Here is an 18833-nt window from a genome sequence, read left to right on the forward strand (position 1 = left end):
ACCACCCTGCCGAAGGAAGGGCCTCCGAGCGGGAAGGTTTGTGGTGGGAAGCCCTTTGGCAGTCTCAAAGTAAGAAACTTGGGGGCCCTGCCAGGAAGAGAGCCTTGGGCATCAAATATTTCCTGCCGGAAAAGTGACATTTTGGACTCCGAGGACTTCCTTTGATCTTGTTGAAGGGCTTCTTCATTCAGCTTTGTCTAGGACCGGCAAGTCTACCCTCCCTATCCAAATAAACTCTACCCTCCCAATCCAAACGGGTTGGCACTCGTTCTTTTCAGCTTACAGCTGCCCCCAAACTCTCAGTAATAATAGTAATACCTTATGCGTCCGTTTTTTCGAAGCATTTTCGACGTGGCAGTGTTTTGATTTTAACAAAACACTGTGGAGGGGCGTCTGACTTGATTTGGGCTCAGGTGGTGATCTCAGCTCAGAGTCTGCTTGGGGTGCTCTCTCCCGCTCTCTGCTCCTCCCCCACTCAAATTCGCTATTTTAAAGATGAAAAATGGCGTAAGAGGAGGTAGAGTCTTGAGTGAAACCCGTTTCTAAGAGCTTTCAAATGCCTTCACGTTGAAATACCCACTTGATTGCTTCCCGCATTTAGGAGGTGAAGATGTACCCCATGAGACGATAGACCCCTTTACATCCCGATCTGCTAACTCACTGCTGTGATCAGAAGCCCTTTAATGTAGCCTGAGTAGAATTTACCAGGGCAGGCATTTTATGTTTTTTGTTTTTTTTTTAATGTTTTTATTTATTTCTAGGAGAGAGAGAGAGAGAGAGAGAGACAGCGTGAGCAGGGGAGGGTCAGAGAGAGAGGGAGTCACAGATTCTGAAACAGTCTCCAGGCTCTGAGCTGGCAGTCAGCACAGAGCCCGACGCGGGGCTCGAACCCACGAACTGCGAGATCATGACTTAAGCGAAAGTCGGACGCTTAACCGACTAATCCACCCAGGCACCCCCAGGGCAGGCATTTTATTCACACTTAGAACCAGTGCCTAGCATGTTTCAGGCACTAAAATTTTGGTGAGGTTATTGAATGATTGAGTTCCGATCTTCAGTTCCTTCACCTTTGGTACTTTGACCGCTTCAACGCCCTTGCAGAAAGGGTGCAACAGAAAGACTTGCGGTTTTGCAGTCTTTTTAATAACCGCCCACTTTGTGTGCTTATTTTGTGCCTGGCACTGTACTGAGTTTGCGGTGGCTCTTCCAAGGCACCCCTATGAGATAGTGTTTTGCAGTGGAGGAAACTGAAGCACAGACAGGTTGAATAACAGGTGAGGTCACACAGGTAGTAAGTTACATATCTGGAGCCTGAACTCAGGCAGGCTCCTTCCAAAGGCGTGGGCCATGTAATCTGCTTCCCTAACACTGCTCGCTCGTAATTCTAGGCCTTTCCAAAGGCTCTGTATGCTACCTGCCTACCTAATCCCAGAACTGAGCTGCTCTCAGACCTCTTCTGGAATGTCTCCCTAGCCTGTTTCCCAGGAGCTTACCAAACTGCCTGTGATTATAATCCTCTGATACGTTCTTACCGCACTTAACAATAAAAGCTAAACTTCCTCTGGCCTTTAAGACCACGCGCAGGTCCGGTCTCTGCCTTCCCTCTGACCTCTGTGCTACCACAACCCTGTCCCCAGCCCCCGTGCCCTTGCTCTGGGCGCTCTCTGCGGTCCCGGACCCTTGCCTGAATCATTCCCTCTCCCTATCTAAGACGGCCACCCTGTGATCGCTGTCTCCCCATTCTTCCCCGCCCCCACCACTCTCGTATCATCTGGTTTTGTTGTTTGTTAGAATTATCACCCACCAAAACTACGTTTGCTTACTTGTGGCTTGTCTCTTCCCAGTAGGGTCTGTATGTGTGTATCTGGTATATTCCATGAGCCTTACATCCACAGCCCACAAAGTCACTCAGTCCCTGAATAAATGCTTGTTGGATGAAGGAGTGTATGAAGAGCGGCTATCCTGTGGTATTGCAGTTTTATATGCCCCAGAGGATGTGAACTTTACAGCAGGGAGCTGTCATTTTTGTAATAGATGCCAGCGTCAGGCACTCCGTAATTGCTGTAAAAATAAATATTCCAACTTCCAGCAGAGGAGTTATTTTTGGCCTACAAAACATTCTTTTCAGGTCCTGCATCTCCAGTATGGAATGTACGTCTGGCCCTGTGCGGTGGTCCTGGCTCAGTACCTGTGGTTTCACAGAAGATCTCTGCGGGGCAAGGCTGTCCTGGAGGTACAAGCGCCCTGAGGCTTCCAAAACTCCTAGATTTTGTCTATGTGCTGGTTACTGGCTTTTGTTCAATACTTTAAAATTGGATGATTTGGCCAGTTTGTAAGTTATGTGAGCTAAGAATACCTTTTCCATTTTAAGTTGTTTTTGAAAAAGGGACATGTACCAGAGACCCCAGGAGACCCAGCAAGACTGAAATATTTATCCTCTGGCCCTTTACAGTTTGCTGACCCTTATTCTAAGTGAAGCTCACTGACTAATTTTAGTTCTAGAATCTTGGTATCGAAAGCAATCCCTAAGGCCATCTCTCCAGGGTGTCGCAGTCAGGGTCTCCTGTGACCTGTGCAGTCTCCCAAAAAATGGCCCTTTCCATTTTTGGAAATCTCAAATGTCCTATACTCTTTCTGATCACTCTACTCGACTTGGGATTGCTAACCGCTTAGAGAAATAAACCTTTGTCAAATTTACAGAGATGGTACAATGCTTAAACCCAAAGGCTGAAGAAAAATCCAAAATTTACTAGGAACCTCTGAGCTTTTGCAAAACCACGCAGATGAGTGGGTGAAGGCACTTGGCATACTGTATCTGGCCAATTTGTAGACGTTCAGATAGACTCTTCCCCATCTGTCCTTAAAACTGGGAAATGGGAAACTTGTGCTTCAACCAAATAGCCAAAGGCATTCCTTGGTTATCACTTAGTGTGCTTAAGACGCGTCTCTTCAAAGGCCCAACTGGAAAATTCCCTCTAGTATGAACCCTGTTGCAGATCTGTGGGCTTTAGCCACATACAAGGGGCTACAATTGGTAGGAACAGCCAGAATGGCTATGTATGCGCTAAGTCACCCATCAAGCTTCTAGAGACCCAGTGTCCCATATAATTAGGAGCTCCTTTATGGACTGTTAAGAGAACTAAAGGACACTAGTGTCCAAACTGCCTTAGGCATATTAAGCAATAGAACTGCCAGAGATCCACGTGGCAAGTTGGAAGCAATATTGTCACTTGCAAAATTTAGGGCCCTGTGTGGGACTTAACCTCTCAACCCAATGAAGAGACCTCACCAATTAATTTCTACAACTCCAAAAGCCTGAGTGTCACTTCCTCAAGGAGGGTTTAATCACGGGACATTTTATAGACATAAGCTCAAGAATATACTCAACTCCCTGACCTTGTACTTAGGGCAACTAATGTCACAACTTCCCTGCAATGCTAAGGAACATTTCTGAAATGCTAGCTTTTAAATTCCTCAGATTGGAGCCGGAGTAAGCCTTCCAGGAATTATGGCTGCAAAATGTGGCGCTGAAGTAACACTGTCTGATAGTTCGGAGCTGCCTCACTGCCTAGAAATCTGCCGTCGGAGCTGTGAAATGAACCGCCTGCCACAGGTGCGCATCGTGGGACTGACGTGGGGCCACATGTGCCAGGACCTGCTGGCTCTGCCACCACAAGACATTATTCTTGCATCTGATGTGTTCTTTGAACCAGAAGGTAAGCATTTTCAGCTCTTCAACAGTAAATTTGGCTGAAGGGGATGTTAAGTTCTATTAAGGAAGCCCTTTCTTCCCAGACTTTGAAGACATCTTAACTACCGTATACTTTTTGATGCAAAAGAACCCCAAGGTCCAACTGTGGTCTACTTACCAGGTAAGAAGGTAAGCCCGCACAATCCTGGTTTAGTCTGTTTTCTTAAGGGCTGAATTTGATTGCCACATGGGTCATGATCTCACAGCTCAGGAGATCGAGCCTCACATATTCGGGTCCTGCTTGGATTCTCTCCCCCCATCCCCTGCTCATGTTTTGTCTCAAACATTTAAAAAAAGACTAAAAATAAAATGCAACGTATCTGAAGCAAAACAGGAAAAGCACGATTTCAAAAAAAACAATTTATTTTTCAGTGCTGACTGGTCACTTGAAGCTTTGCTCTACAAGTGGGATATGAAATGTGTCCACATTCCTCTGGAGTCTTTTGATGCAGACAAGGAAGATATAGCAGAATCTGCTCTCCCAGGAAGACATACTGTTGAAATGCTGGTTATCTCCTTTGCAAAAAAGGACAGTCTCTGAATTACACCTACACACAGGCTGTTCTGGGACAGTGTCAATACTGATTTGCAACCTGGCATGCCAATTAGGACTGGGACCATTTTAGCTTCTTGGGAGTACAAGCATTGGATTTGAAGATGGTCAGATCTGTTGGGCTTAAAAGACTGTGGTGGGCCACCTGGACAACACTCATGGGTTACAAAGCCATGAAAAAAATAAACACCTGTAAGAAAAAGGACTTGGATTTTCTTTAAAAATCAACAAGAATAGGACACATATTAGACTATGACAGAAAGGGGTACCCACAACCTCCAGAAAGTGCTACCTGAGAGCACGGATTTAGGGGTAGTGGGTGCAGAGATGGCATTTCTACCTTTTAACTTATGATAAAAAAAGTCAACCACTAAACATTTCACTTTCATACTTTTAACAGTCAGTAACAGTTCAAAAGATAATTGCACAGGTCTTTCAAACATAGGGGGAAAAAAGACCAAGACATATTCTGAGAAAAGCTAACACCAAGAAAACGTTTTAATTAAACTATAGAAACAATGGTTATAGTACATAATATTCATGAGCAAAAGATACACCATGTCATAAGTACTTACAAAGTTACAAACCATTTGCTTCCTTAACATTTTCCATATTTAAGTTCATACATGAAGATGATCAGATTTACCATGGGGGGGGAGGGGAGGAAAAAAAAAGGTGTGTTTATCATCAGCTAGATGTGCTCACTGTATGCTCCGTTATTTATATGCAAGGCCCGGGTGACTGGAAGTGCAGTTGTCAGGCATTTTAATAAACTGGACAGCCATTTGTTTCTGCACGACAAGGCAGCTTTACACAGGAGCAACCAGGAGAAAACAGGAAACAGCCAAGCACTCTGCACTGCAACACGCCACCTTAACAGCTAACCAGCATTACTCAACTGCTACACAACTGCGCCTAGTGCACAAAAATACACAAGAGAAGAGATTAGAATTGTGTTTGGTAAACAATCCTTCCAAAAAATCAAGTCTTTTCACCTGAAAAGTCTTTATACAAATTTGGGTTCAGATTTACCACTTAGATCTGAAGGTAAATAACATATACAAACAAATTTACACCAACTTTTGTAGCTTTTTAATTTTAAGGAATGAAGGCAATGTTGAGTCAATCTCTTGACAGCTTTTAGGCTGTGTGTAATGGCTGCACAGTTTCCTTAAAAGTCAGGAGGCCACAAATTAGGTTACCAATCTGTTTAATTTCAAACAAAAAAAGTCAGCACTATATAAACAAAAAGGAAAATTTACCTCAAATATCCAAGCCAATAATGAAATCTGAAGTCGTTCACCTCACTAAATTACAAGAAATTTGAATAACAGCAACAAAATGGCACATAAAATGAAGTTTGCCACCTGAGGCAAAGCTTAAAACAAGTAAAAAGTTAGACAAAATGTTACAAAATAACCTTTTCAATAGCCAGTTGCTTGTTCCAAGGACTCTCTCGGATGGACTGAGCTGTGGTCCTTTTCCCCCAAGTCTTCCTTTTAGTTACGTTGCTTGTCGACACATCTAGGTTTGAAAAGAAAACAGTTCAGTTTACCTTCCCTCACTGTGATGGGGGAGAGAGAGCGCACATGGTTTCAGTTTCAGGCATGTGCTTACTAAGGCTCTGGTGAAACAAGTAGGTTACGGAAAGGTTCCACCTGGCCATTGTCAGTGGTTTTTTTTTTTTTTAAGGCCCAATTAGGAAATTTTCACAGAGGCTAACCATCCGTTTTTACAAATTTGTGTTTAGGCAATGTTGGCCAAATAACCAAGGTGAAAAATAAGGGGAGGGGGTGAAAAAAAAAAAAAAAAGAAATTAAAAAAATAAAAAAAAAAAAAAAAAAAAGGGAAATTATCCAAACCAAAACTTGAAATCAGAAAATCAGTCTATTTTAAGATGTTTCGTTTTCAAATGAAACATTTGGCAATTGAGAGAATAAAGACTTTATATGTCTCGAGCTACTTAGGGCCCTTTCCTTTTTAAAAAATAGGACCAAACAATTTGAGAGTTAAAGACACACTATCCTTTCCCCACCCAGTGCAGTACCTGTGAACTTTTTGGGGGTTCCAAAAGCTCATTGCTCCGTTTTGCAATTCGTTTGCCACATCCATTAGAATATGAAGTCCCAGTCAGCACAACAATAGTTGAACTGATTGTTTTCTCTAAGAGGATAGTGCATCTTTAACATTTAAAGACAAACCTGCTCCAATACACGCCCACAGAAACTGGTCCCTGGAGGATCAGCCAAATCAGTTAAAATCTGCAATACTGGCCAATATTCTTTTATCAAACAGGAGACCGCAGCTTTAAAGGGGAAAATGCAGACGTTGGATAAAAACAGCAAGAAATAGTCATTTTCATCAATAGGTCTCAAACAGTTTCACGAAACAGCCACTTATTATCTAAGCTCCACGCACATCCTCTCTGCAGACCCCGCTGTTCCGAACTACGCCCGAAGCCGAGTTAGCTCCCAGCAGCGCTCCCGACGCCGGGAGCCCCTCTTCCATCACCACGGCTCATCAAAGACTACCGCGAACCCCATCTTTGCGTTCGGGTCGTGGGTCTCGGATCCCCACGGGACATTACCATTTGCTTAAGAGGACACCGCGCCTTCCTCCTCGGGAGACTTGGGGGGGCTCTTGGAGCGCGACCTGGACTTGGACTCCCTCTTGGACACGGGCGGCGGACTCCTGGACCTGGACCTGGACCGGGAGCGCGATCGCGACCTGGACACCGACGAGGACTTGGACTTCGATCTTCGCGCCGACCTGGACTTCGAGGTGGACCGCGACCTCGAGCGGGTGCGGGACCGGGACTTGGAGCGGCNTCGGACCTCCGCCGGAGGTTCTGGCCTCGGTCAGAGGGGGTGCCTCTTCTCCCCGCCCCCGTTTGCCCCGCTGTCTCCAGCCTTCTGAGACGCCGCTCCGTCGCCTCCCGGCTCCCTCCCGCAGTTCCCGACTCCTTCGCTGGGCTCCGCTTTGTAGCCNCCCCTAATCCCCCTTGCGGGCGCCTCAACCTGGAGCCCCGGCGTTGTTGGCACTTCTCGGGGTGCTGGGCTCTTCCGTGCGCGGATCGGACCCTAGGAATGCCCTGACTGCGCGTGGGGAGAATTTCACCCTTGGCCGGGGATTCTGACCCCAGAACTGAAGTTGACAGCTCGGCACCTTGCTCCTGGATCCGTCTGCTCTTCTCACCGCCTCCTTTCCTTCGCCAGGATTGTCATCGGGTTCGCCCCGAGGAGAGCTGACCGCCCCGGGCCGCTGCTGACCTCCGGCAGAGTTGAGCCAAAATGTCCCCGGAATCCAAAAAGCTTTTCAACATTATTATTTTAGGGATCGCCTTTATGTTTATGTTCACCGCCTTTCAAACTTGTGGAAATGTGGCGGTGAGTCGGGATCTGCTCTCCCTCCTTTGAAGTGCCTACCGTAACGCATTCCAAAAAATGATAATAAACGCTAATTACATCGGACAGCGTGCTTAAGTCGCACCTTTTATTTTTCTCCCCTACCCTTCCTCGTTTTTTATGCTTGAGTTTAATTTGATGTGTCAGACGTGCCTTAATACTGTGTCGGGATGGCGTGTTCAAGAGCACGGCTTCTTCCTCTGATCTGACTTGGAGTTTGTAGGTTGACCTGTTATTTCTTGTCCATATTAAGGTCTGCGTTAGTACTGGGAGAATTGAGAAAAAACACAAACAAACCCAAGACATAGTTACAGCTGATCTGTACCCCCTTCCCTGTCATCGGTTTGCCTTTTCCTGTTTTGTAGCCCTTTTTTTCCTCTCATAGTTGGCTTACAGTATTCAAGCATTGAGCTCCTGGATTTTATTTTCCTGAGTACTCCATTCTCAGTTCTTGGAGACCAGCTTTGGTGGGGATGGGGAGGGAGGCTGCAAAATGTTCTCATTGATTAGCTTTTATCTTCCACACAGCAAACGGTCATCAGGAGCTTAAATAGCACAGACTTTCACGGCAGTGGCTATACCAGGTATCGTACCGTATGATTGGTTTTGTTTTATATACTACAGTCGTTACCTGAATCTTAGAATCTCCTGCAAACGCATGGTAATCGAATCGGTAGTGATTGCTCTTTCTCTATACCTGGGCTCTTTGGGGGAACGTCATAGAATAAAGGTGATGAATCTAGGTTTCAGGTAGAATTACATAGTAGGTCTGAAATCCTGGTTTCATGCCTTAATCACCGCGTTACGTGAGGCAAGTTACTTCCGTGAGCCCAGTCTCCTTGCCCAGATGATGCGCGTAGAGCTCTTGGCACGGTGCCCGGCATTTGATAAGCACTCCAGGATTGTCGTGACGTCCCCTTGATCCTACACCGAGGATGCTTTAGGGCTCTTGAAACGGTTGGTCCTCCTGGTTTTGTAATTGCATGATTGACATGCTGACATCAGGAGCTTTTAGATTTTTGTCAAGGCGTTTTGTCCCAGTCTTAGAAGAAAATGAAACAGAAAGGCCTTCGCTGTGATCGAAGCCGGGAATGTAACGCGTATGGATAGAAACACGTATGGGCTTCTTAATTTCTCTGTAATTGACTCTCAGATGATGACCAACACCCCCTCCCCCCTAAGTCTTATTTGGTTCTTCATTCCCTCTCCCAAACTGATCTTCTTTGTGATAGTTGAGAATAAAGCGGTGTTAATGGCCGTTTTTCTAAGTGATTCATGATACCACGGTATTTTGCAGAGCTTTGTCTTCGTGTACTTTCCAAAGAACGTTTGCTTTTTGAGAGGTTCATGGGAGCCAAAGAATAATATACTTTGGGTTTATAAGGAGAGGCTAGTAAATGAATTCAGGACCCTCCAAATGGTTTTAGTCAAACTTTGCCGCAGGACACGTGTACCAGGGCTGGGTCTGCGGTGGCTAAATGGTGTTCAAGTGAGGCCATTAGATTGAGTTAAATAAGTTCTACTTTAAGCAAGTGGTAACTCTGTGCTTGCTATTTATATAACAGTGAAATTTTACGCGGTTGCCAGGAGTTGTAAGCTAAGTTGATAGAGCAGCCTGGTTGACTGGGATCTCTGGAATGAGCTTTCCAGGCATGGGGTCCTGGGGCCACCACTCACTAGCTATATCCAGCTGGACTTTTGGCAAATAACCTAAGTCTCCGGTGTTTCAGTTTTCTGTAAAATGAGGATAATGCTAATACTATCTTCCCAGAGCTGCCAGGTTTAATAAAGAAAAGATATATAAAAACTTGGCACACTGCTAGCTTTTATTATAATTTGCCAGTGCATTAAAAACATACTGTCCAAGACAAGCTGATTCAAAGAAATTTGATGAGACTCCCAAGATTTTGTGTAAGCGAAAACTTTATTATGAGATTCAGCTTAACGATAGAAGTGTTATAAATTGTGACTAAAGGAATGAATGCTTAAGGGAAAAAACATCTACACACTTTAAGTAGATTTGAAAAAGTGCACTTTTGAGACAGTGATTCAAAGGGTTTTGTTTTTTCCTTTTATGTGTTCTGTGTACAGCATGGCGATTATTTATGGAGTGTTCTCAGCTTCAAATTTGATTACGCCGTCTGTGGTTGCCATTGTAGGACCTCAGCTCTCTATGTTTGCAAGTGGTTTATTTTACAGGTGAGTAGTATGATTTTCTTTCATTTAATCCAAATACCTTCAGCACCTCTCATAGGAAGGTAATATTTGAAAAGAATTTGTTGATTTGGGGGCATCTGGCTGGCTCAGTCGGTAGACCTGCAACTCTTGATCTTGGGATTGTGAGTTCAGGCCCCACGCTGGGTGTAGAAATTACTTTAAAAAAAAAAAAAAAAAGAATCCACTGACTTAGATTGAATAGAATACAGGCAGTATTTTAGGGATTTTGTTCTTTCCTTGATGCCCACGTTCTTTTAATGTCCTGGGATGTGTACATATTTGCTTTTGTTTTACTGTCAGTAAAAATAGCATCCAAAAATCTCTGTGAGAGTTGGAAAGAACGTCCCATGAAATGATTTTATTTTATATCAAGTTGATTCACGGGAATTCAAATGGCTAAACTTTTTTTCTGAGCTGTAGAACTACAGTCCTAGCATGTGCTAAGCTGTTGGCAAAGGCCGATTGCCAACCTTTGTTCAAGTGTCTGATCTTACAAACTTGAAACAGTAAATTAAGACGTGAGTAGGTCACGGGGGGCCTGGGTGGCTCAGTCGGTTAAGTGTCCGACTTCGTCTCAGGTCATGATCTTGCGGTTTGTGGGTTCTAACCCCGCATCAGACTCTGTGCTGACAACTAGCTCAGAACCTGGAGCCTGCTTCAGATTCTCTGTCTCCCTCTCTCTCTGCCCTGCCCCTGCTCGCATTCTTTCCCTCTTTCTCTCTCTCAAATATTAAAATAAAAATGAATAGGGGCGCCTGGGTGGCTTAGTCGGTTAAGCGTCCGACTTTCGCTTAGGTCATGATCTCGCGGTTCGTGGGTTCGAGCCCCGCGTCGGGCTCTGTGCTGACTGCCAGCTCAGAGCCTGGAGCCTGTTTCAGTCTGTGACTCCCTTTTTCTGACCCTCCCCTGCTCACGCTGTCTCTCTCTCTCTCTCCCTCTCTCTCTCTCCTAGAAATAAAAAAAAAAAAAATGAATAGGTCACATTTGTCCCTTTTCTTTCCCAACACTGGAGAAGACCTTTACAGGTTGAATTAAAAAAAAAAAGAAAAAGAGCGAATCCTCAAAATTGATTCCTAGAAGGCATAATTGGCATTCTATTTAAGGTATTGTTTGACTGTAATACGTTGACCTGTTATATTTTAGCATGTACATTGCCGTTTTTATCCAGCCTTTCCCATGGTCCTTCTACACGGCCTCTGTCTTCATTGGGATCGCAGCTGCCGGTAAGCATCTTCATGCTTATTTACTCTGTCTTCTGGGATTTATTTAAGAGTATCATGTGTTTAGTGTGTAAAGCTAAGTGATTTCATTCTCTTGATAATCTTTTGGTTTGACTTTTAGTGCTTTGGACAGCGCAAGGAAATTGCCTGACAATAAATTCAGATGAGCACACTATTGGGAGAAACAGTGGAATTTTCTGGGCACTCTTACAATCTAGGTAATGATCCTTCTGGAGCTTAATCTTTAATTATTTTGTCACACCATTTTCTAGGTCTTTGTTGTATTGCAAATTCAGATCTTCCATGTTACATGACTTAAGTTCTTAGCTGCATATGATACAAATATAAAATTTTATGGAATTACATAAAACGCATGGACCTACCTCATTGGAACTCATGATTATGGCTAAAATAATATTAACCATAATGTATTTAGCATCTGCTATATTTCAGGCAGGGACTGCTGGCTTCATTACTGAATTTCAGTAATCCTCACCACCTCATGAAACTAGAAAGAATTATCTCTTTTCTACAGATGAGAAGACAGGCTTAAAAGTGCAGTAATTGATCTGATTTAAACCATTCTTATCTGGATTCCAAAGACCACACCTTCCCACTGAGCTACACCTAATAGCTCATAACAAGTATATTAAAATTTAAAAGTGAGGGGCGCCTGGCTGGCTCAGTCAATAGAGTGTGCACCTCTTGATCTTGGGGTTGTGAGTTCAAGGCCCACGTCGGGTAGAGAGATTACTGAGAAACTAAATAAATTTTCTAAAATAAATTCAAAAACGAGACTAATTATATCAACACTGAGCAATATCCAGCATGTTATATGTTTCCTAAGTAAAAAGCAAAAACAGTCACTCTATGACGGCCTCTGTCCTGAGGATTTACCCTCACGGATATTGCCCAAAATTGCGGTGTTGGTAAGGTTTCGCGAACACATGTTTAGAGTAAGGGGGGGTGTATGTTAAGAAACTGGAGTATAAGTCAAAAGTTTGTTCTCTAGGAAAGTATGCTAAATAATGTTTCTGTTAGATGCAGGTAACTAAATCATGGATCTTTTTCCTTCTGAGATTCTTTAAAATCCAGGATTTGAGAAGTAACATAAACTTGTTTCCAAGTAATCCTTTCCAGAGTGGCAGTACGTCACATGTTTCAGAGCCAGTCAGGTCTTTGAAGGAGGCTCTGACTCAGGTTACTGTCACGTGGAAGGAGACTGAATTCCATCTGGGTCAGTGACAATTTTCAGAAAAGGGTCAAGGTGGAGTTGATACTCTTAAACGGTCTAGGCAGGTAGATACTTTTAAAATTATATATGCCCGCCCCCTTCTTTTTAACAAACAATGGAAACGTTGCTTTAAAAACTATAACTATGGAAATAAGTCCTCAACATCCTCTTTTCCCTTTTCTTCCCCCAGCTTGTTCTTTGGAAATCTCTACATATATTTTGCTTGGCAAGGGAAGACTCACATATCAGGTTTGTTTTATCTACTTTGCTTTATTTGGACGTGTTCAAAGGATAATAGTTCCACACAACTATCTGTTATTGCTTTGTTCAAGCCATTCTAGTGAACCCTGCTGCCTTAAGTCCTCTCACATTTTACTTTTTTGTAACGTTTTTCCTTGTATTGTATTCAGCCAGGATTTTAGTGTGGGACCTATGCTTCAAGCCACAGCTCAAGGTATAGAAGAAGGTTACGCTGCATATGAGCCTGCTAGTCACTCATTAGACTTTTGTGCGCTTCCTTGGTTAAAGAGTATGATTTAAAGAAATTCTTGTACTGTTTTTCTTTTGGCTTCTTGGTATCTCTTTAACTGAAAGACAAAGCTGGAGGTATTCTATTTAGTTCTTTGCGGTTTTTACCAATGCAGTAAAGTAGACACGTAACGAGGAAATGTCTGGACGATCATAAACAGCCTCTGAACGCTGTACAGACTCTGGAATTGTTTGCGCAGTCGGTCCTATCTGCTTTCTTCTTTTTCTTTTCTCCAGAGAGTGACCGAAGAACAGTGTTTATTGCCCTGACAGTGATTAGCCTCGTGGGCACAGTTCTCTTCTTTCTCATTCGGCAGCCAGAGTCTGAAAATGTCCTGGGAGAAGATGAGTCTTCTGATGACCAGGAGCTGGAAGTCAATGAGTAAGAAGTTGGCATGTTCCTTTCTTTTGGGGGGGGGAAGGGGGGGGGAGCATGTGTGTGTGTATATATATGTATAGGTACATACACATATGTTTTTTTAAATGTTTATTTGTAAGAGAGAGACAGAGCACAGGTGGGGGAGGGGCCAAGACACAATCCGAAAGTAGGCTCCAGGCTCTGAGCTGTCAGCACAGAGCCCGATGTGGGGCTCGAACTCATAAACCGTGAGATCAAGACCTGGGCCGAAGTTGGACACTTGATTAAGCCACCCGGGTACCCTGAAAATATATTTTGAGTAGAGGTAGTCTTGGGATTACTAACCTTTTGATAGTCCTAACTGATAATCCAACACTAGGCAGACATGAGGGAAAAGTTTTGTTTTTATTTTTATGTGTTTTGTTGTTGTTTGGGTTTTTTTTTGTTGGTTTGTTTTGAGTAGGCTCCATGGCCAATATGGGGCTGGAACTCATGACCCTGAGATCCTGAAATCAAAAGCCGCAGGCTGTACTGACTGAGCCAGCCAGGTGCCCTGAGGAAAGAGTTTTAAAGCCTAGAGAAGGAAGATAAAGGGTAGCTCTGGGGAGGAAGCAGGGAAGAGGAGAAGGAAGGGAGGGGCCTAAGAGGGAGGGAGAAAGCGGGGGGATTGGAGCCCAATCCCCGGTTGCGGCTGAAGAGTTATATGACCCTGGACGGTAGCAATAATCCCCTAGTTCCTCAGGGCCTCAGTTTCCTCATTCAGTTCAGCCAGCGTCCTATGTATTTTAATGTGCAAAGACACAGGCTTATAAAGTTAAATAGAAGACAGTCTTAGCCCTCAGTTACGGTTTATCCGGTCCAATCTTAAAATTCCCCTGTTTGGGTGGCATGTGCGAGCAACAGGGCCATCCACCCGTTCTCTTACGTGAGGCGCCTGGTTTTGCGCTGACCTACACGGTGGTCTTTTCCAGAGCGGTCCAAGTGGGAAACAAGTAAATGGCCTTGTGTTTTTCCAAAAACTTGAGCAGATTTCAGTTACAAGTAAAACTAAAACACCACAGACGATTTCTCGGCAGGTATCATCCACGTTAGAGGAAAGGGAAATGAGAGATCTTCACCAGGCCCGTTCTGCTTTGTTTGTGGATCAGTAAATCGTGAAGATCGTCTTCTCCCTCTTCATGAATTGTCACAATGTTTGCACGGGGCATTCTGTGCTGCCTTGTTAATCCCAAAAAGGCCTAACGTTCTCCAGTCATCAGTTCATTAAGCATTCAGTATTTCACTGTTTGTTTAAAGCAAAAGAGAGGTGTGACCTTGGCTTGAAGACTGTGTGTTTGTGTATCTATTTGTATACACACGTAGTACGTACGTATTACGTGAATTGCATATACACACGTATTATTTTTTAAGCATAAACTGATAGATACTGGAGATTCCACGAAGGTGAACACCACAGATGCAGTGAAAGTTGAACACCTGTTCACTTAGCAGATGTCAGCTGTGTGTGCTGTGCAAACAGGCCCCTCCCTGTTTCCAGAAAACTCCCCGATAAGAGGATTGTGTGACTGCTTTGGCGCAGCACTGAGGAGTACTGACCAGCCTCTTCAGCAATTCTCTTCCTGAAGCGTCTCCCCAGCTTGAAGCTTCCTCGTCTCTATTCTGTAACAGCACAGCCTCTCTGTCAGCCCCCGTCCGAGGCTGAGGGACACAGCAGCGAGCAAGACTGAGAAGTCTGTTGTCCGGAGGGACTTCATTATAGACAGGGCGTAGACCCTACGCATGTCACCGCAAAGGAAATGCTGGGAAGTCAGTGCAAGGTGGGGTGGGTGGGGAGGGCTGGGTGGCTCCTTGTATTGTGACTGGTGAGGAGGGAGAATCGGCTGGTGGCCATTGCCAAGGCCAGCTGGTAGAGAGGGGTGATGAGTGCCAGCGCTGCAGGGAGGCCCGGAGGGCTCAGCGCAGGGAGGGCGCGGGGGTAGGAGTGTCTGCAGCAGGCCAGGGGTCCGGTTCTGGGTGAGATGGAAGCCACTGAGGGAGGGGCGCCTGGGGGGCTCCGTCAGTTAAGCGTCTGACTTCGGCTCAGGTCATGATCTCAAGGTTCCTGAGTTTGAGTTCCGCCTTCGGCTTCACACTAACAGAGCAGAGCCTGCTTGAAGTTCTCTCTTCCTCTCTCTGCCCCTCCCCTGCTTGTGCTCTCTCTCAAGATAAATAAATAAACTTAAAAAAAAAAGTTAAAAAAGCCATTGAAGGAAAAAAGATCTAGTTTTAAACAGTTCCACTTAAACGCCTTACAGAAGATCTGAAGACGCAGAAAGGCAGCTAGGCATCCTGTCCCTCAGTTGTCCTCATCTGCTCAGCTTGCACGTCTGAGGACATTAGCTGGGTGAGCTCTGGGAATGTCCTTCCCCCTTCCCTCCCTCTCTTCCCTCTGTACTCGAGTATCTCTTATATCTTACGTTCCAGGCGTGGTTTGGAAAGTATTTCATTGAACAAAGAGATGGTCCTGCGTTGATAGAGCTTACTTTCTAGTGGGTGAGAAAGAAGAGAGACAGGATTTTTTTTTTAATTTTTAATTTTTTTATGTTTTGTTTCTGAGAGAGAGAGAGAGACAGCGTGAACAGGGGAGGGTCAGAGAGAAAGGGAGACACAGAATCCGAAACAGGCTCCAGGCTCTGAGCTCTCTGTCAGCACAGAGCCCGACACAGAGCTCGAACCCACGAACCATGAGATCATGATCTGAGCCGAAGTCGGACGCTTAACCGACTGAGCCACCCAGGCGTCCCTAGACAAGAATTTTTTTTTAAAACCAGTTTTTATTGAGATATAATTCACATGCTGTACAGTTTACCCATTTCAATTGTACAACTCAGTGACTTAAGTGTATTCACAAAAGGGCGTGTTCGTTATGACAACCAACATTGGAACATTTTCATCACCCTCCCTCCAAAGAATCCTGTACCTCTTAGCAATCCCATATTAGAAAACAGACATCTAAAATAGGATATAGAAGTATGGGCTGGAGGTGGGGGGCGGGGGTGCCTTGCAATTCTAGGATATAGTAGTTACATGTATGTAATTTGTACGACATACAGGTGAAATTATAGATGGAGTTGCCAGGGAAGGCTGAGAAGGTAACATTGAAGTTGTAGGGACGAAAAATCATTTTCCTCCACCCTCCTGTGTTCCTAGCTAGGACCCCTGTAATAAAAGATTAACAAGGAAAAAGAAAGCAATCAGAAGTTTATTAACATGTATCGCTCATGTATATCTGAAGAAAACCCAAGGGAAAATGAGTAATTTCGCAGGTTGGCTTAGAATTTAGGCTTTAAATACCGTCTAAACAGGGAAAGGACCTCTTAAGAGAGAGTAAATGATTTTTCGGAAGGAGGAGCAGATCCTTGCAAGAGTAGATAGGAGATGTCATAAGTGTGTGACAAGCTGTCGATGTCTGGTCTCCCATCTGTGACAAAATCCATCTTCCCTGTGTGACGAAACTTCCAGAGGTGATTTATGACAGTTGTGCCCCTTCTGGATCATCTGTCAGTAGGCAGATGTGGGGTCCGAGGAAGCCCGTCCCCGCATGTGCCATTTTTCTCGTGCCTAAAGCAGCATGTTTTGGGGTGGCCCATTCTGCTACCCTTCGGAGTCAGGACCTTAAAGAGGTAGGCTGGGCATGAGATGGGAAGGTATGGGGGGCGTTGAGAGGGCTTAGTAATGGTCTCACTCTGCCCCCTCCGTTCCTCGTAGGGCCTGGGGTTTGTCTTATTTCACAATTCTACCAGAAATGGCTTCCTTTAATATGTCATTGCTTTGCACCTGAGTGCTGGCTGGCTCGACTGTATTTTAACAGGCTAGAGAGTATATAAATCAGTTCCTACTTATTTGGGGCCCGAAATGTAAAGTACTGAAATCCTACATCCGAGCCTATCCATCTACCAGCCAACTGTCAGGTCCGTGGAATCTGAAGAGAATTTGCCTCCAGGCAGGGCACGTGGCTTTATGGCAAGGAAAAAAGAGGTTTTCCTGTGGTTACAATGGACTACCTTTTTTGTATCAGTAATTTATTTGTGTAAGTCAACTAGATCTCCATGAGTTATCTTCCTTTTTTCTTTTTTGTAAATAATAACTGTTTAAAGGGGTGCCTGGTGGCTCAGTCGGTTAAGCGGCCGACTTAAGCTCAGGTCATGATCATGGGTTCGAGCCCTGCATCGGGCTCTGTGCTGACAATGTGGAGCCTGGTTGGGATTCTTCCTCTCTCCTTCTTCTCTCTGCCCCTCCCCTGCTCGCACTTGATCTCTCTCTCTCAAAAGAAATAAAAACTTAAAAAAAATTATAATTTGAAGATGCCAGAGACATGGGGGACCCATGGGTGACTCAGTTGAGTGTCCGACTTAGGCTCAGGCCTTGATCTCACGGCTCCTGAGTTGGAGCCCTGCGTTGGGCTCTGTGCTGGATTCTGTGTCTCCCTCTCTCTCTACCCCTCCCCTGCTCAAGCTCTGTCTCTCTCTCTCTCAAAAGTAAACAAACATTAAAAATCATTTTTTTTTAAGATGCCAGAGAAGTAGGTATTACCTTATTGGCCAGTAGAGTAACTTATGTAATCTCTTAAAAATATCTTTGCCGTAATCATAGCAAACAACTACCCTTGAACTACATGATCTCATTTAATTCTTCCAGTTAAGTGGTAGTGTCCCTGTTTTATAAATGGGAAAGTGAAACCCGGAGGCGTGAAGTAACTTGTTTAAAACCATACCATTAATAAATGGCAAAGCACGACATGGACTCCAGAGCCCACGTTTTTAACCCGTAGCTTATCCTGCACCCAGCTGTGTAGCACTGGTGGTATGTTGCTTTTGGAGAGTTTTAACACTGAAGAACTTAGTTTTAAAGTAACCAGAGTGGGGGCACCCGGATGGCTCAGTCCGTTAAGTGTCCGACTTCGGCTCAGGTCATGATCTCACGGTTTGTGGGTTCGAGCCCCGCGTCGGGCTCTGTGCCGACAGCTCAGAGCCTGGAGTCTGCTTCAGATTCAATTCTGGGTCTCCCTCTCTGCCCCTCCGCTGCTCATGCTCTGTCTCTCTCTCTCTCTCACAAAAATAAACATTAAAAAAATAATAAGTAGAGTGGAGGGAAATTGAAGTTTTACAAGTTGTTTTTACAGTATGAAAGTAGCAGGGTGGGGGAGATTTCTGTCCCTCCTGGGGTATCTTTTCTGAATAGGACGTGTGTGGATGTGAGCTGTAAACTTAATATGAGAATATGAGAGAATTGTGTTCAGATGCCTTCCCCCCGTCGTCTGAAGCAAGGACAGGGTCCCGTATTGTGCGGCAATGGAAATATTTGCCGGACCTTGTAGAGGACAGCGTTCTGACAAACGTCAGGGAAAATGTGATCTCACTCTTGTTCTCATCAGGGGAAATCACTGATATCTTGTTTTTACGTTTTTAGGTCTGCCCAGAACACTATGGCGAAGGCAGTAGATGCGTTTAGTAAGTATTCTCTGTGTCTGAAATGCAAGAGCTGGTCGGGGACAACTGTGACATTTGCCTCCCCCCCCCCCCCCAAACC

General features: G+C 44.6%; 2 protein-coding genes and 1 long non-coding RNA gene across 5 annotated transcripts in view; 2 read left to right on the top strand and 1 right to left on the bottom strand.

The window, feature by feature from the left end:
* METTL23 (methyltransferase 23, arginine) overlaps positions 1-4509 on the top strand; it is a 4743-nt gene extending 234 nt beyond the window's left edge. The window contains exons 2-5 of the mRNA XM_077754937.1: positions 2129-2233; positions 3479-3716; positions 3796-3880; positions 4124-4509. Of these exons, the coding sequence (XP_077611063.1) occupies positions 2150-2233; positions 3479-3716; positions 3796-3880; positions 4124-4292 (576 nt within the window). The 5' untranslated portion in view covers positions 2129-2149 and the 3' untranslated portion in view covers positions 4293-4509. The remainder of the gene's footprint in view (positions 1-2128; positions 2234-3478; positions 3717-3795; positions 3881-4123) is intronic.
* Positions 4097-7125, bottom strand: LOC144224104 (uncharacterized). Of its 3 annotated transcripts, none has more exons than XR_013332914.1 (2): positions 6892-7125; positions 4097-5828 (listed from the first exon to the last, which is right to left on the bottom strand). It is a non-coding gene; the product is annotated as an uncharacterized LOC144224104 (long non-coding RNA). The 3 variants fall into 3 exon arrangements; XR_013332913.1 differs by having other exon boundaries at positions 4785-6609; XR_013332916.1 differs by having other exon boundaries at positions 4785-5828; positions 6506-7125.
* Positions 7126-7298: 173 nt separating this feature from the next.
* Positions 7299-18833, top strand: part of MFSD11 (major facilitator superfamily domain containing 11) — a 26990-nt gene continuing 15455 nt past the window's right edge. Inside the window, exons 1-8 of the mRNA XM_077754954.1 lie at positions 7299-7690; positions 8237-8292; positions 9800-9907; positions 11069-11148; positions 11267-11363; positions 12570-12628; positions 13145-13289; positions 18714-18754. Of these exons, the coding sequence (XP_077611080.1) occupies positions 7595-7690; positions 8237-8292; positions 9800-9907; positions 11069-11148; positions 11267-11363; positions 12570-12628; positions 13145-13289; positions 18714-18754 (682 nt within the window). The 5' untranslated portion in view covers positions 7299-7594. The remainder of the gene's footprint in view (positions 7691-8236; positions 8293-9799; positions 9908-11068; positions 11149-11266; positions 11364-12569; positions 12629-13144; positions 13290-18713; positions 18755-18833) is intronic.

The sequence above is a fragment of the Crocuta crocuta genome, unplaced genomic scaffold, assembly GCF_008692635.1.
Source record: "Crocuta crocuta isolate KB4526 unplaced genomic scaffold, BGI_CrCroc_1.0 scaffold50, whole genome shotgun sequence".
Lineage (NCBI taxonomy): Eukaryota > Metazoa > Chordata > Mammalia > Carnivora > Hyaenidae > Crocuta > Crocuta crocuta.